The sequence below is a fragment of the Callithrix jacchus genome, chromosome 14, assembly GCF_049354715.1.
Source record: "Callithrix jacchus isolate 240 chromosome 14, calJac240_pri, whole genome shotgun sequence".
Classification (NCBI taxonomy): Eukaryota; Metazoa; Chordata; class Mammalia; order Primates; family Cebidae; genus Callithrix; species Callithrix jacchus.
In genome coordinates this window covers 44,065,810-44,083,459 of record NC_133515.1, presented here as the reverse complement: position 1 = coordinate 44,083,459, position 17,650 = coordinate 44,065,810, and the positions used below count along the sequence as shown (strand labels likewise).

The 17,650-nt window shown below is 39.6% G+C and overlaps 2 protein-coding genes across 6 annotated transcripts in view; both read left to right on the top strand.

Annotated features, from left to right (window-relative positions):
- The window catches only part of ANXA4 (annexin A4), a 78,890-nt gene extending 75,543 nt beyond the window's left edge, over positions 1 to 3,347 (top strand). For all 5 annotated transcript variants that reach the window (XM_078349145.1, XM_078349143.1, XM_002757662.7 and 2 more), the window contains one exon: positions 3,019 to 3,347. In XM_078349145.1, coding sequence (XP_078205271.1) covers positions 3,019 to 3,078 — 60 coding nt within the window. In that variant the 3' untranslated portion in view covers positions 3,079 to 3,347. The remainder of the gene's footprint in view (positions 1 to 3,018) is intronic.
- Positions 3,348 to 7,537: 4,190 nt separating this feature from the next.
- GMCL1 (germ cell-less 1, spermatogenesis associated) overlaps positions 7,538 to 17,650 on the top strand; it is a 60,956-nt gene continuing 50,843 nt past the window's right edge. The window contains exons 1-2 of the mRNA XM_002757661.6: positions 7,538 to 8,045; positions 15,744 to 15,867. Of these exons, the coding sequence (XP_002757707.3) occupies positions 7,789 to 8,045; positions 15,744 to 15,867 (381 nt within the window). The 5' untranslated portion in view covers positions 7,538 to 7,788. The remainder of the gene's footprint in view (positions 8,046 to 15,743; positions 15,868 to 17,650) is intronic.

The window sequence follows — 17,650 nt, the reverse complement described above, 5'->3', positions numbered from 1 at the left end:
GACCCAGCAATTCCACTCTCAGTTATATGCTTAAATGAAAACAGGAACTCAGACAGCTAGTTTATACATCAACATAAACATTATTAACAATAGGCATGAGGTCAAAACAACCTAAATATCCATCAACGGATGATTGGATAAACAAAATGCATATACATACATAAAAAGCAATGATGTGGCCAGGCACAGTGTCTCCCACTTATAACCCCAGAACTTTGGGAGGCCGAGGCAGGTGGATCACAAGGTCAGGAGTTTGAGACCAGCCTGGCCAACGTGGTGAAACCCCATCTCTACTAAAATATAAAAAATTAGCTAGGCGTGGTGGTACATGCCTGTAGTCCCAGCTACTTGGGAGGCTGAGGCAGGGGAATCACCTGAACCCAAGAAGTAGAGGTTGCAGTGAGCTGAGATCACGCCTCTGAACTCCAGTCTGGTGACAAAGTGAGACTTCATCTCAAAAAACAAAAAAAGCAATAATGTTTGATGGTAGGCTGTCATGAAAAAAAAAGAATGATATATTCATATATCATTTCTGATATATGAATGAACCTTGAAAATATACTAAATGAAGTAAAACAGACACAAAAAGGCAAATATTGTATGATTCTGCTTATATGAAATATGTGGAATAGGTATATTCATAGGGGCAGAAAGGAGATTAGAGGTTACCAGGAATTTGGAGGGAGAGGAAAGAATGGGAGTTATTGTTTAGTGGGTGCAGCATTTCCGTTTGGGTGTGATAAAAGGGAAGCAGACAGGGATGATGGCTACATAACATTGTAAAAGCAACTAATGCCACTTGAAAATGGTTAAAATGACAAATTATATATATATATATATATATATATTTTTTACCACAATAAAAAGATCTCTGAAGGAATTTGAATAAAATCATTTAATGAAATGTGAAAAGAGTAGACTAAGTATTATAATACTTCCATCATAGCATTATTTATATTATTTACATTGTTTAATGTTATTTATATTTATATCAATAATATTTATAGTATATAATTTATTATATATTACTATTCCTATTAATCAATAGGGAATAACTTAAATCAATTATGGAAAATCCATACAATATAATAGTATACCAACACTAAAATAATTGGGTACAAATATATGATTGGCTTGGGAAGAAAACACTATATCTAGTGTATATATTTCTGTACATACAAATATGTAAATATATATGTATATAAACACACATCACTAGAAGAGATTAAAAATGAAGAATACATTGCTCATTCAATAATAGTTGTCAAAAACAAAAGAAGCAGAATAGAAGCATAAAATATGTAAATAGGGAAAAAATGACAAAAGATAAACATAAAAGTTATTTTTTAAAACTCTCTGGTTAGGTAAAAATATAAAATCCAACTTCATGCTCTTTACAAGAAATAACTAAAATACAGTAACATTTAAAAAGCTTAAAGAAAAACACCAGGTAAATAGTATTTCACACATACAATAAAGAAAACAGAGATTATGCTATTAGTAAAAAGAAAAATTTAAGGAGAAAAAGTATTAAATAGGAGAAAGTAGATCACTTTATACTGACAAAGGCAACAATTCACAGCAAAAACTAAACTATTATGAAACTTTAAGTACCAAATCATATTGCATTGAAATGTGTAAATAAGAAACATGAGTCTCCAGAAGAATACATATAATGGAAATACGATGCTTGTGAGAGACTTTAATACATCCTACGCTTTGGCAGATCAATGAGGCAAAGTACCAACAAGGATATATTAAGATTGAGTTTAACCGTTATTTATTAAACTTTGAACTCTGTATACAGAGATTCCATCTTCTCTAGAGCCCACAAATTACTAATAAAAATTAATCTAGGCCAGGTTTAGTGGCCCACACCTATAATCCCAGCATTTTGGAAAGCTGAGGTGAAAGGATGGCTTGAGCCCAGGAGTCTGAGGCTGCAGTGAGTTCTGACTGCACCACTGTACTCCAGCCTGGGTGACAAAGCAAAACCCTATCTCTAAAAAGAAAATAAATAAATAAAATTCAAAATTAAAAAAATTAATCAATTATTAGACCACAAAAATTTCTATGTAAAAATTATAGAACCTTTTTGGAAGACTGTTTTATAAGCCATATCAAAAGGTTTAAGAAAACAGGCCAGATGCAGTGGCTCACACCTGTAATTCCAGCACTTTAGGAAGCTGAGGCGGGTGGGTCACTTGAGGTCAGGACTTAGAGACTAGCCTGGCCAACATGGTGAAACCCCATCTCTATTAAAAATATAAAAAATAGCCAGGCATGGTGGTATGCTCCTGTAGTGTCAGCTACACAGACGGCTAAGGCAGGAGAATCACTTGAATCCAGGAGGCAGAGGTTACAGTGAGCCAAGACTGCCCCACTGCACTCCAGCCTGGGCCACAGAGCAAGACTCTGTCTCAAAAAAAAAAAAAAAAGTCTAAGAAACTGCATTTAATCCAGCAATTCCCATTTTATAAAAAATTATTCAGAATAAATCACTAAGAAAAAACACAAAAATTTAACTACAATATGCTTATTGAAGCAGCATTTATAATAGTGAAAAATGGAAACAACATAAATATCCAACAACAGGGAAAGGAAGGATGTGATCAATAAATTATGGAATATTCTATAACCATTAAATAATGTAGAATAATATTTAACAAAATAGAGAAATAGGCTATATTGTTAAGTGGAAAACCAGAACACAGAATACTACTGTTCTATCACATTGGATATCTATATACATAGAAAAAAGACTAGAAGGACAGTCACACATCAAAATGATAAGAATAATAGTCTCTATTTGATGGAATAATGGTTGATTTTTAATGTACTTTTTTGTCTTTATTTTCTACACTGAACAAATATTACCTTTGTAATAAAAAACAATCAAAAAATTTAAAGCTAAGAAAAATCCAGCCAAGTTTGAAAAAGTTGACTTAGATGACTTTGAACTGTGTGTTTCATTTTAAAATATGTTTATCTGACTAACTTTGCTTCCCTATCCAATAGGGTGACACATCCGGAGACTACAGGAAAGTACTGCTTGTTCTCTGTGGAGGAGATGATTAAAATAAAAATCCCAGAAGGACAGGAGGATCCTCAACACTCTGAATTTTTTTAACTTCATTTTTCTACACTGCTATTATCATTATCTCAGAATGCATATTTCCAATTAAAACGCCTACAGCTGCCTCCTAGGATATAGACTCTGTATTATTATTCACCTATAATTAGTCATTATGATGCTTTAAAGCTGTACTTGCATTTCAAAGCTCAATTTATAAGACCTAAATGGAGACTTAAAATTAGAAATAAAAATGTATTCCATGTTTTTAAAAGATTATTCTCTACTTTGTGTTTCACAGACATTGAATATATTAAATTATTCCATATTTTCTTTTCAGTGAAATATTTTTTAAATGGAAGACTGTTCTAAAATCACCTTTTACCCTAATCCAATTTTTAGAGTGGCTAGTAATTTCTTCATTTGAATCTGTGAGCATCTAGTTAGTAAGAATGCCCATCCAGTTTTCTGTATTTCATAGTCAAAGACTTGAAGGCATCTACAAATCTCTTTTTTTAGGTTTTGCCCATAGCAAAACCTTTACTCTGTTTTTTCATGGGAGACTTCCTTCATCACATCTTATATTGAAATCACTTTCTGTAGTCAAAGTATACCAAAACCGGCCAGGTGCAGTGGTTCATACCTGTAATCCCAGCACTTTTGGAAGCCAATGCAGGTGGATCATGAGGTCAGGATATCAAGACCATCCTGACCAACATGATGAAATCCCACCTCTACTGAAAATATAAACATTAGCTGGGCATGGCGGCACATGCCTGTAGTCTCAGCTACCTGGGAGGCTGAGGCAGGAGAATCACTTGAACCTGGGAGGCAGAGGTTGCAGTGAGCCAAGATCGCGCCACTGCATTCCAGCCAGGGTGACAGAGTGAGACACCAAAAAAAAAAAAAAAAGTATACCAAAACCAATTTATCTGAACAAACTAAATTCTAAAGTATGGTTATACAAATGACATACATCTGGTTACCAAACGTAAATGCCAAACATTCTGTATTCTATATTATTATGGTTAATGTCTTAATCCAGCTTGCAAGTGGATGGGGGGAAAAGAAAGCTTCAAAGTAGGTATTCTAGGAATGATGTAATGCTCTGAATTAAGTTTGATGTAAAGAAAACTTTTTGTGCAAAAAAATACTTTAAAATTTTTTTAAATTTTGTTGATCGTACTAATTTTTATTTGCACTGTGCCTTTCAACTCTAGAAGCATTCTGAAGATGTACTTGGATTTAATTAAAAAGTTCACTTTGTATGAATGTGGAAAAATAATTTTAATTATAAAATGGTGTCTTTAGGTTGGGGGCAGTTGCTCACGCCAGTAATCCTAGTACTTTGGGAGGTCAAGGTGGGTGGATTGCCTGAGTTCAGGAGTTCAAGACCAGCCTGACCAACATGGAGAAATTCCATCTCTGCTAAAAACACAAAAATTAACTGGGCATGGTGGCAGGCACCTGTAATCCCAGCTACTTAGGAGGCTGAGTCAAGGAGAACTGCTTGAACCCAGGAGGTGAGAGGCATGCCACTGCACTCCAGCCTGGGTGACATTTTTTTGACATTGTCAAAAAAAAAAATGTGTCTTTAAAAATGAAGTATAGTGTTTCTCTGATCCATTTTTCCCCTTCTGAGGTTTTGCGTCCTGGCCCCTGAAAGGAGCTAATTTTGAAGGACTTGTGTTACTCAGTTTCTACAGGAATTACAACATGAGAAAAAAATCACATATTTAGTCTTAAGTGTGCCTACTGGCTAATGTTCACATATGCCAAACACTATTCAATTACATAAAATAATGTGTGAACTTATTCTCTGGAAATGAGTGATGCTCTCTACTCTAAGTAGACCATTTATATCAAATGTCATAAACGTATAAAGACATTTATATTCTTATAGTAAGACTGCTTGCCTTCTTTGTTCATTTTGTAACATCCATTGTATTTTAGTGGATGAAAAAATAAGAATTTATTTTTTAGTTTAGTGTTAGTTTTCTATTATAAAAGCTACAGGTACTGGTAGAAGCCACTTATGTGAATATTTAGTCACTCCAGTTATTTACAGGAAATCATACTGCCTCTTCAATGTCTTCCCACAACACCACAGAATCTCCAAATCAGCTTTATTTTGTCATTGGAAGCATGGTTAATTTTTTGGTAGAAGTTTTATCTTTAAATGATATGTAGCTTAGCCAGCACTTTAAAACAAATAGCATTTATTCACCAGAAGATTTCTAGAAGGTGGAATAAAGTCATCCTGGAGGAATGTTTGTCATATTGAACCAGCATGGCTTTGAGATATAATTATGAAGTAACTTTGTTTCCCCTCTCACTGTCCACTGACATTTATCCAGTGGGCCTAGTTCTTCCTGTCTTTAGATGGAAATTCAGACAGAGAATACAATCATGACTATTCTGTATACTCTTAGGTTTTACAAGTCCTACTATGTAGTCCCTTAAGGTCATAAAACAGTGTCATTTTAGTAAGTAATAAATCCAGTCAAAATTCCAATCTTGATTGACAGGTGGGGCTTCTTCCCTCATTCAGGTCTGGCCTACTGCCAGTAGGAAGCTGGTTTCTGGGGAAAGGGAAACCGTGGGCTTCTCTTCTTTTTCCACCTAGGTTTCCTTCCATAATCTGCCCCTGCCCCAACCTACCATGTCTGGGTTGTAGAAGAGAAGAGTTAAGGGGAGCCGGAAAGTTGTTACCTGACTGTCATTGCTGTGGTGGTAGAGCATCAGCCCTGTGTGACCCTGACAGACTAAAGGTGATTTTGTGGGCATTCTTGCGGGTTCCTTTCTCAACCTCATCATGCTACTCACCTGCAGTTCCTTTGGAAAGGCAAATATATTTCTCTTTCTTCAGCCTCTAGGAATTTTGTGACTCGTTGAGGTTCTCAGTGCTGAAGTTCATTGCCTTCCTCCCAGGCCTGTTGGGCAGGACCTAAGATGATCCCATGGTGGTCCACATCTACTTCATGGGAAACACCTGCACGTTCTTCTTGCTGGCAAATTCTGCACAGGCTGGCTGATCACTTTGCAGCCATCGTTCTCCACCTCCCACCTCCACCCCAAGCTGCCTCAGCTAGCCTCTCTCAGTTCATATTTCTCATACACGATTCAGATATTAGTCCGCTGGGGCCCTCAAACTACATATGCTGCCAATGGTGTCTAAATTGGTACACTGATGCAATCAACCCAGAGAGCAATTTGGTAATAGCTATAAAGTTGCAAATTTCCCAGCAAATTCACTTCTGGGGATCTGCTTGGTGAATCCATTGCACATGATGTACACTGCTGCTCAGTAAGATCGTTAAAGTAGAAATAATCTCTCTCAAGAAGGAATGTGAAAAATTATGGGTCAGTCACAATGAGCAGTGAAAATTATCTAGAGATTGACCAAATGGATAAATCTTGAGACTATAATTTTGAGAGAAGATAAAAGTGCACAATGAGAGGTACAGCTATGATTGCATTCAATTATATGTGTAAACATGCCAAAGAAAATATTATTCATGGGTATGCATATAAGGACATGCATGGTCATATTGATACACAACGGTCTCAGGATACAACATTCTCAGCACAGCGATTACCACTGGGGAGGGAGACAGAATGAGATGGAGGAGATATGCAGGGGCTTCTGCCTACCTGTATTGTTCTATTTAAAAAGAATGAATCATTGATTACACCTTAATAAAGCTCAGGGGAAAAAAAGAATGAAAACAAGTCTGATAAAATTTCAAGCTAGTTGTCTTCTTTTTCCACCTAGGTTTTAATCCACAGGAGTTTGTATTACTCTATTTGAAATATTTTTATTATTTTACTTAAAAAGTAACAGAAGAGAGTCAGGGAGGGAATGTTGGCTGTCCGGAGTCCATCACAAGAGCTGCTACTTCAGGCAGACACCTGTAATTTTGCTAGGGCCTTCTGAAGGCACTCTTAGTTCGACAGTCATGTGGCGAGACCCTATTCGGACATCCCACCGGTGCTAGAGAAGAAAGGAGTGCCGGGAACGTTCTCATAAAGTAACGGATTCCTTTCACGTCTACTCCAGGGGAGGGCTCACGTTAAGGAAGCGCAAGCATCCAGCATAGCGCCTCATCCTACGACCCCTCTCACAGGAGGTCACGCCCAACCAAGCAGAGCCGGGGCCCCAGCTTGGGGGTTTCGCCACTTCCTTAGCACAGGCCCATAAGCACGCGGAACTCATGGTGCCTTTGTAGAAAGAATGAGTGACGGGAGTCCCAAGTCTTGCCAACACAAAGGGGTATGTGAACTACGGCTTAAGATTACGTCTACGCTGAAGCTCGGGTTAGTAGGAGGCCAGACCCACTGCAAGCCTGAAGACACAAGTCCTCTCAGGCGCGCCCAGTTGGGCGCAGGCTCCACCTGCCACGCACGCCTGCTTTGCCCCGCCCCTTCCGGAGGCTCGCCGCGCGCATGCGCCTTCCGGCCCGCGCTTTGTTGCGAAAGTGAGGGGGCGAGGTCCCGCGGTGCGGGCGTGCAGCTCGGCCAGAAGCTGCAGGCGGGGCGGAGGATGGAGGTGGTAGCGTCCGCTGCAACAGTTGGGGCTGCGCGTGAGAACGTGGCGGTATAGGCACCTGCACTCCGGGAAGGCTGGCGGTGGCGGCAACGGCGGCGGCGGCGGCCGGGCCATGGCGGGAGACCTCCTTCTTTGGGCTCCCTGAAGTCCCGGGGAGCAGTGACCCATGGGATCGTTGAGCAGCCGGGTGCTGCGCCAGCCGAGGCGAACCCTTGCTGAGCAGGAGCAGGGTGCCAGAGTAGGGGGCTCGGCCCGGAGGCCGGACAGTGGAGACGATGCGGCGGGCCACGGCTTCTGTTACTGCCCGGGCAGCCACAAGCGCAAGCGGAGCAGCGGGGCCTTCTGCCGCTGTCACCCAGACTCGGAGACGGACGACGAGGAGGAAGAGGACGAGCAGCAGCGGCTCCTCAACACCCCTCGAAGGTACGTGGGGGCGCGGACCCGCGCCCGCACCTGTTGGGTCTGAGACCGAGCCGGCGCCCGGTGCGCTTGCGGGGTGCAGCGCTCCCCAGTCTGTGGAAAGGGGTTGTGCCCTTGACAGGGTGAATGCTAAAGCCGGCCCGAGGCTGGGCGGACGGGGGAGCGCCTTGGGAGACGCCTGGTGTTTTGCATTTTCAACCACAGACGCTTCTAGGATGTTGCAGCCTCAAGATGAGGATGAGAAACGCCAAGCCCGAGCTCGCGTCTCGTTAAACCTTAGAGACGCCCAGCTGGCTGGCCTTCCCAGTCCACCTTTGCCCTCTCGAGTGGGTAGCCGCAGAGTAAGTTGTTTTGCATCCGGTTGCCTTAGTACAGACACTAAACGTAATCTCTGAAATGGGCACCCTTATTGTCTCCCACTCAGTGGAGGAGAAATAATTGCACCCAGGAGTTCTCCTTAATTATAAAGGTGAAGTTTATCAATAGTGTACATTTGTTCCTAACTAGGAACAAAGTCTGTGCAAGTTCCTAAGTAGTTGAAGTCATTGACCGTGGATGCTACAACAGCTTGCTTAACCTTTTTTTTTGGGGGGGAGGTGGGTTTGGAGGAGTGGGGATGAGTTGAAAGATGGAATATTGACTTATGACCTGGAATGTAGTTTATAAGTAGAATATATACTCACAAACAATGTGAAAGCTGGCCCGAGGCCGGCTTTCTGGTTCTGCTTTTGTTTTCAAAGGTCATTTGGTAGGGTCACAGATGAAATTTTTTAAGTGATTTTTCTTTTTTTTTGTTTTTGAGGCAGTCTTGCTCTGCCACCCAGGCTGGAGTGTAGTGGTATGATCTCAGCTCATTGCAACGTCCACCTCCTGGTTCAAGAGATTCTTGAGCCTCAGCCTCCTGAGTAGCTGGGACTACAAGTGCACACCACCACGCTTTTGGATTTTTAGTAGAGACAGGTTTCACCATGTTTGCCAAGCTGGTCTCGAACTCCCAACCTCAGGTGATTCTCCAGCATCAGCTTCCCAAAGTGCTGGAATTACAGCCTTGAGCCACTGCTCACCTGGCCTAAAATCAAACTTATAAAAGCACATTCAAAAAATTTTTGCTACACAAGTGTTACATATTGTAAAAAAAGGAATCATAGATTAAAAACTTAATAGTTGGGTTTATTAAACCTTTTGTACCTTTTTTTTGTATGAATGTTTGTAATTACTTACAAAAATGGACCCCTATTGTGAATACTATTCAGTAACTTTTTATATTGCCCAGGCTGGTCTCAGATGCCTGGGCGGAAGCAATCCTCCCATCTCACCCTTCCAAAGTGCTGAGATTATAGGCGTGAGCCACTGTGCCTGGCCCTGTAACATTTTTGAAGAGTCAATGTAGCATAGTTTTTTTTTCTTTTGAAAAATTTTTCCCTTGTTTGAGACAGGGTCTCACTCTGTCACCCAGGCTGGAATGCAGTGGCAGAATCATGGCTCACTGCACTTTGACCTTTCAGGCTTTGACCATTCTCCCGCCTCCTGTGTAGCTGAGACCATAGGCATGCACTACCATGCCCAGCCTAATTTTTTTATTTGTAGAAACAAGGTCTCACTATGTTGCCCCAGCTGGCCTCAAACTCCTGGGCTCAAGTAGTCCTCCTGCCTTGACCTCCCAAAGTGTTGAGATTACAGGTGTGAGCCACCGTGCCCAATCTGTAGCATAGTTTTAAGAGTTCAAAGTCTGAGTTATTAGCTGAGCACAGTGGCTCATGCCTATAATCCCAGCACTTTGGGAGGCTGAGTCAGACAGATCACCAGAGGTCAGGAGTTCAAAACCACCCTGGCCAAACCCTGTCTCTACTAAAAATACAGAAATTAACTGGGGATGGTGGTGGGTGCCTGTAATCCCAGCTACTCCAAAGTCTGAGGCAGGGGAATGGCTTGAACCTGGGAGGTGAGGTTGCAGTGAGCCGAGATCACACTGCCCTCCAGTCTGAATTACAAAGCAAGACTATTTCAAAAAAAAAAAAAATTCTGACTTCTGTCTGTATTCTGCACTTAATAGCCTTATTTTCCTCATATGTAAATTGGACCTACAAATACCTGTCTTTTAGGGTTTAACAAATTTGAGAACAAACAAATGCACAAGGTCTGGCATGTATGCATGCAGTAAATATGTCTCCTTGGTGAACTGGAGCCTTTAACATAAAATGTTCATCCTCCTTTATCCCTAGTAATTTAGCCACTACCACATTTATTTATTTGCTTATTTTTAGGGGGTACAAGTTCAGGTTTCCTACATGCATATAATGAGTAGTGATGAAGTCCGGGATTGTATTGTATCCATCACCCATCACCCACTTTCTTTTGATAAATGTCTGAATGATATCTCATTTTCCCTCCTTTCACTTTTTACCTGTGTATATTTAAAATAGATATCATGTAAACAGCATATAGTTGAGTCCTGCCTTTTTTATCCAACAGGATAATCTAACCTTCAATTAGTAGTTAGACCAATTATATTTAATGTAATTATTGAAATACAGGTCACAGTGCATTTGAAGGAGAAAAATCACACAGCAATTTGAATAGGGAAAATTTAATATAAACATTATTAACAAGATACAGAGAATTAACTACTGAGGACAAGACACTAAAGTAAAGAGATCCCTAGAAAATATATGGAGTAGTCACTACTTCCAAGGCTGAGGCAGAATAGCCACAGAAGGAACAAATTTGGAATAGGTGCCCCAGCTCTTTCCCAAACGAAGATTAAGATGATATTGGAGGAGGTGTGGCTATAGCTCACTGGATGGTGGAAAAGTTTGCTCAGGTGTGGTAGGCTGAAGATGGCAAGCAGGAAACTGCCCTCTAGGATGCCAGGAAAATTGTTTGGAGGCTTTCTGGCCAAGAAAGCTAAAGATATTTACTGTCTAGACCTTTACAGAAAAAGTGTACCAGCTCCTGAACTACATGAGTGGACTGGAATAGAAAGTTTTTAAAGCAAACCTTTATCAGAAGATGCATATAAGAATTTAGTGTGTATATTACTGGAAGATGCTTGGATTATTCGGCCCAGTATGGATGTAGGGTGTAAAAAAATATTAAGATGGGCCAGGCACAGTGGCTTATGCCTGTAATCCCAGCACTTTGGGAAGCCGAAGCTAGTGGATAACTTTAGGCCAGAAGTATCGGACTAGCCTGGCCAACACAGTGAAATCTTGTCTCTACCAAAAAATACAAAAATTAGCCTTGGTGGTGCACACCTGTAGTCCCAGCTACTCAGGAGACTGAGGCAGGAGAATCACTTGAACCTATGAGAGGGAGGATGCAGTGAGCCAAGATTGTACCACTGTACTCCAGCCTGGGTGGCAGAGTAAGACCCCGTCTTAAAAACTAAATAAATAAAAGTTTAAAAAAGAAAATATTAAGATGTTGAATTTTGTGTGTTGACCCTGGTATATACTTCTTGAGGTTGTCTGGTGTGCTCTCCCATCTCAACAGACTACCTCATGAAGTTTTAGCTTTTAGATCCAACTTCCACCTCATACCTTTGTCAACTGCATGTTTTACCTTTACATTTACAAGACTGTTAAAACTCACACTGTTCTGCAACCAGATCTTGAGTGTTTTGTCCGTAGCTTGTCTCTAAAATATCGAAACAACACTCCATAGTTATAACTATGTATATATGGTTTCTGAAGAGTTAAGTAGTGTGCTATGATTATAAATCATACTTGATGGGTCCAATTTTACAACCCCTTGTCTGTTCAAAGAGAGAAATTTGAGAAAACTGAGTAATCCTCACAGTTACATGGAATCTTTTCTTACATTTCATTAAGTGCTTAAAGTTAGGCCCTGCTTTTATTTGTATCTTATTTGGACAGTGCCTTTTTTGTATTACTTTTTTATTGACAGAATAACAATATTCTTTCATCATGGTTTCAGGTTTTTCTGAAAAAACACAGAAAAGTATTTTGAAACACATTTTCATGGAATCCTTCTCAAAATCTTAGACCTCCTCCATCCTCCTGTTCCACTCTGGATTTGTCTGTTCTTATCCTGGAACTTAACTTTCACTCCGTCTCTAGGATTGAATCCATTATTTTGTGTAGCCTGTATTTCTTTCTTACTCATTTTAAGAACTTTTTAATACATTCGCAAGTATTTTTCCAAGGAATGGTACAAAAGGGGGTGATTTGTGCATATCCAGGTATAAATTTAGTGTCTTTTACTTTGTTCATCCTTTGGGTATGGAAATCTAATGTAACTGTCTTCATATCTTTGATGACACTGCTTCATTGTCTTCAGGCCTACAGGCTTGATGAAAAATTTGATCCTGGTCTAATTCTCCTTTCAGGTGACCATTTTTGCTCTCTGGAACTTGTGGAACTTTTTCTTTGGTATTTTGGGATTTAACTGGAATGTGGTTAAGTGTGGGTTTTTTAATGGCCTTGGTACTGGTTGGCTCCTTATAATTTGGAGACTGGTATACTACCTTAGTTTTGGGAAAATTTTTTTTTTGTTAATTTCTTCCATAATTTCCTTTTGCTTGTTACCTTTATTTTCTCTTTCTGGGATGCCTCTTAACTGAATTTTGGATTTCTTGGATTATGCCTCTGTCTCTTTTTTCTTTTCTTTGTCTTTTTGCTTTATGTTCTGGGAAATTTTCTGTAACTTTTTCATCAGCCATTCTTTGGTTTGTTTAAATTTCAGCAACCATGTCTTTATGGTCTAAAAGCTCTTTCTTGTTCTGAGTAATCCTTTATCATAGCATCCTATGAGGTAAATATAATAATCTCAGATCTTTAGGTATACTGGTGAGAGGGTTTTTTTTTCTCTTTCTCTTTTTTTCCTGAATTATATGTTCTGGGGGTGGAGGGAGTGTCTCTGTCTGTCTGTCTCTCTCTCTCTCTCTCTCTCACTCTTATTCTTTCTCATGTTACATAATCCTTTCTTGCTTATCCACTTATATTTAAGAATGAGTAACTGGTGCTGGTGTATCATGTTTTAATTGAGTAAATAGATCTATTTCCACTGTACCTCTTCTTTGAGTAAGAAGACTACTAAGTTGGTTATAGGTGGGGCATGCTTGTTGTAGAGCAGAAGTTCCCAAGCTTTCTTGGATCATAGTACTTTTCATGTTTTATAATTTTCACCCATGGTCCAAAAGAAATACCTCATATTTAGGGCCAAACAACCTAATGATAGCAGATTGCATGGTATCTGAAAGATGTCACTGTGTTTCCTTCATATTTAAAATATTTGACATGCCTCTCTGAGTTGGCTGTGGTACTCTTAAGTTCAGATGGTATCCTGAACTGGTGAATTTCACATACAGTTTGGGAACCATGACTTAGAGTGAATGGATTGGGAGTGAACAGCCCACACAGATTCTTTAAATTTCAGAATGAAGATTGCTTTGTCTGGGCTCCAGCAGCTGTATTACAGCCTTAGGTCTTCCTTTAGCTTTGTGCTGTTTCTTTCTAGAAAAGCCTTGGAATCTTTTTGCCTTGTATCTGTACTCTCCATATCTATACTCTGTGTTCATAGAATGGGGGAAGCCAAGGTAAAAAGAGGGGCAGAAAATGGGGAAACTTACTCCCCCATTTTCTGCCCCTCTTTTTACCTTGGCCTTTGTTTCCCTGAGAACTTATCCTTCTTTTCTCCCAAGGGTCCTTTTTTTTTTTTTTTTGAGATGGAGTCTTGCTCTGTCGCCCAGGCTGGAGTGCAGTGGTATGATAGCTCACTACAACCTCTGCCTCCTGGATTCAACTGATTCTCCTGCCTCAGCCTCCTGAGTAGCTGGGGCCACAGGCACCCACCACCACACCTGGCTAATTTTTATATTTTTGGTAGAGACGGGGTTTCGCCATGTTGGCCAGGCTGGTCTCGAATGCCTGACCTTGTGATCTGCCCACCTCTGCCTCCCAAAGTGCTGGGATTACAGCTGTGAGTCACCACGCCTGGCCTATCTCCCAAGGGTTCTAATGGGCAGATACGCTTAGCCTCCATCCTAGCCCTCCATAATGTATTTTTGGCTGGCTTTCACTATTCTTTTTCATTTCAATTTATTTTCTTTTTTTTTTTTTTGAGACGGAGTTTCGCTCTTGTTAACCAGGCTGGAGTGCAGTGGCGTGATCTTGGCTCACCGAAACCTCCGCCTCCTGGCTTCATGCCTCAATTCTCCTGCCTCAGCCTCCTGAGCAGCTGGGATTACGGGCACGCGCTACCGTGCCAAGCTAATTTTTTGTATTTTTAGTAGAGACAGGGTTTCACCATGTTGACCAGGATGGTCTCGATCTCGTGACCTCATGATCCACCCACCTCGGCCTCCCAAAGTGCTGGGATTACAGGCGTGAGCCACTGTGCCCAGCCCATTTCAGTTTATTTTCTAACTGTCAGATCTGTAGAAGTCTCTCATCAAATGATAAGCCTACCCTCACCTTTCTACTGGCTTCCCATCCCTCCCCAAATTACATTAAAGATTAAGAGTACAAAAATTACTCCTTTTTGTACTCTTAATCTTTAATGTAATTTGGGGAGGGATGGGAAACCAACATGTACACATTCTGCTATCGGGAACTGGAAACTACATTGTCTCTTGATTTCTCATTATAACCAATGAAGTGGGTACTATTAATGTCCTCTTTTTATAGCTGTGGCAACTGATCAGAGGCACAACTAGGACTCAAACCCAAGTTTGTTACCACTAAGGCTTGTGCTGTTTTTAATTATTGGCTAGGAAGAGGTGTTAAGTATCCAGGTGTTAAATTCACCAGTTCAGGATGTGATCTGAAACAATTACTTCATTTTTAAAAAGAGATTGAAGGTTTTATGTACTAGGAAAGCTGTCAGACAGAATTGGTTAGGAATTTAAGATACTGATCAGCCGCTGCCTAGGACCTTTTCTTAGTTACTAGACTATTTTGAGCAATGATTTTCAAACTTTATTTTTTTTAGTCAAGTCTTCCTTTAAATTAAATCTGTGCAGAAATCTAGCATGTTTATAGATATAATAGGTGATGCTGCTCTGGTTGAAGTTAGGTAGATGCTCACCGTTCACTCCTCAGCTCTCCTTGGTGGCCCCTAAGACTTCTTCTTTGAGCAACTTTTAAAACCTTTCATCTAAAATAAATAAATAATAGAAAAGAAAACATTTGATCTAAGGTTGCAAACCATTTGTCCAATGGGAGGAAAACATTTTAAGTAGTTTAAAAATAGTTTGGTACCAAAATAAGATTAAATGTAAATTATTTTAAAGTTACTTGGGTAGGTGAAATGTTTACTCTTGTTCTTCATTTTCTAGTTGCAGATTATTGCAGTATTTGAGATCCTTCATAGTGCTGGTTTCTAAATAAGGAAATAAGCAAAAAATCAACATGCTGACTTCTTAATCTATTAAATAGGTAATTAAATTAGTCCAAAATTGGTAAAACGTGTAGTGAAAAGTTTCCCTCCCACGCTGCCCCCATTTCTCCACTATCTCTCTCATGAATAGAGGACCCCAGGGATAACCACTATTATTAGTTTCTTATATACTCTTCCAGACACAAGAAAATTTGAATATATGCTATCCCCCATTCTTTACACAACAAATAAGTTGACTCTATTTAATAGAAATTGAACAAAAAAGCGTATTTAGAAATATAAGCAAAATCAGTAAAACATTAACTTTTATATAAATGTGTGACTTTTCATTTCTTTTAACAGGAAAAAATTAAAGAGTACATCCAAATATATTTATCAAACATTATTTTTGAATGGTGAAAACAGTGACATTAAGATTTGTGCTCTAGGAGAAGAATGGAGCTTACACAAAATATATTTATGTCAAGTAAGTATATTCCTATTTGAGTAACAGGGTAGTCACTTAAACTCTTAAGTCATGTTCTTTCTCATTGCACTTCACAGTAATCTTTTGCATGGACACCATAGTGGTTAAATCCTCTCATTTGATAAAACGTCTGTAAGAAAAATGGCAAAAATTGTTAGTGAAAACTTAGTTTGGTCTAGAAAGAGATTTTGAGGTTTTCGTATCATACTAGCCTAATGCTATATATTTGTCATTACTTCGTAAGGTACTTGTTTTGGTGCCTTCTGTTGATAAAAGGGGAAAAGTTAGGAAGAAAATGTTTAACATTAAAGTTAAGATTGAATGTGTTTATTTTGCCTATGGTTATTTAAATTGGATGAACTCATCTGAAATATTGCTTTGTGTTTCACATTGAGTGTCAGTGGAAAGTTCTCTCCTGGAATATCCAGGTAAAGATAAGACCAAAAAGTATATAGACTAAGTAGATTTCTGTTCTGAAAGTATTACTATCCCCCACCCCACCTTAAAAATTCAGAACTTTCATAGCCAGGAGTGGTGGTGGGCACCTGTAATCCCAACTCCTCAGAAGGCTGAGGCAGGAAAATCACACGAACCTGGGAGGCAAAGGTTACAGTGGGCCGAGATCGCACCACTGCACTCCAGCTTGGGCGACAGAGCGAGACTGTCTCAAAAAAAAAAAAGAAAAAATCAGAGCTTTCAAAATAGAATATGATGTTGCTGTAATGGCTCAAATATTTTATTCATTTATTCTTTCATCAAATCTATAAGCTGGGTATTATTCTAGGCACTAGGAATAAAATAACAGTTTTTTTTTTTTTTTTTTAAATTTTTTATTAAAAAAAAAATAACAGTTTTTATCCTTTGGAACTTATATTTTTCCTCTTTACCATTTGAGAATAATTACTGGTAAGACAATATAGTATAAAATTTTTCAGTAAAAGTATTTGAAAAGGAATTGCCTTCTATAACATTTTTTTTTTTTTTTTTTTTTTGAGACAGAGTTTCGCTCTTGTTACCCAGGTTGGAGTGCAATGGCGCAATCTCGGCTCACCGCAACCTCTGCCTCCTGGGTTCAGGCAATTCTCCTGCCTCAGCCTCCCGAGTAGCTGGGATTACAGGCATGCGCCACCATGCCCAGCTAATTTTTTGTATTTGTAATAGAGACGGGGTTTCACCATGTTGACCAGGATGGTCTCGATCTCTTAACCTCGTGATCCACCCGCCTCGGCCTCCCAAAGTGCTGGGATTACAGGCTTGAGCCACCGCGCCCGGCCTCTATAACATTTTAATCGTGTTTTAAAATGTATTTTTGAACAAATTTATTTTGGCTTGAAGTATGTTGCCCAGATAATATATCAGAATATTGCTGTTAACTTCAAGGTGTGATTTGTATAGTTTCTTTTTAAGCTCTCAAAACAGTTTTGTGGACTTGAGGGTGAGAATGCCTCTGTTAAAACTTTACCTCTCATGGAAGTTGTATTGATTATAGTTCAAGCCATGTGCTAAAATATAAGCCCCCTGAGGACAGAAACAATTTCGATTTTGTTTTTTTCTATATTCACAGTGCCTTCTGTACACTAAGTACTCAGTAACATTTTTTGTTTTGTTTTGTTTTCTGAGCCCGTGGCCCAGTCCCTGCTGCTGTCAGGCTCGGGGCGGGGCCAGTGGGTCAACATTTTTAAATAAGTTAATATTTGATCCATTTCAAAGTAATTCAAATATGAGGAGTGCTATCTGACAGATAACTAAAGATTTCATTCTTTACCACTCCAGAATTCAGGTC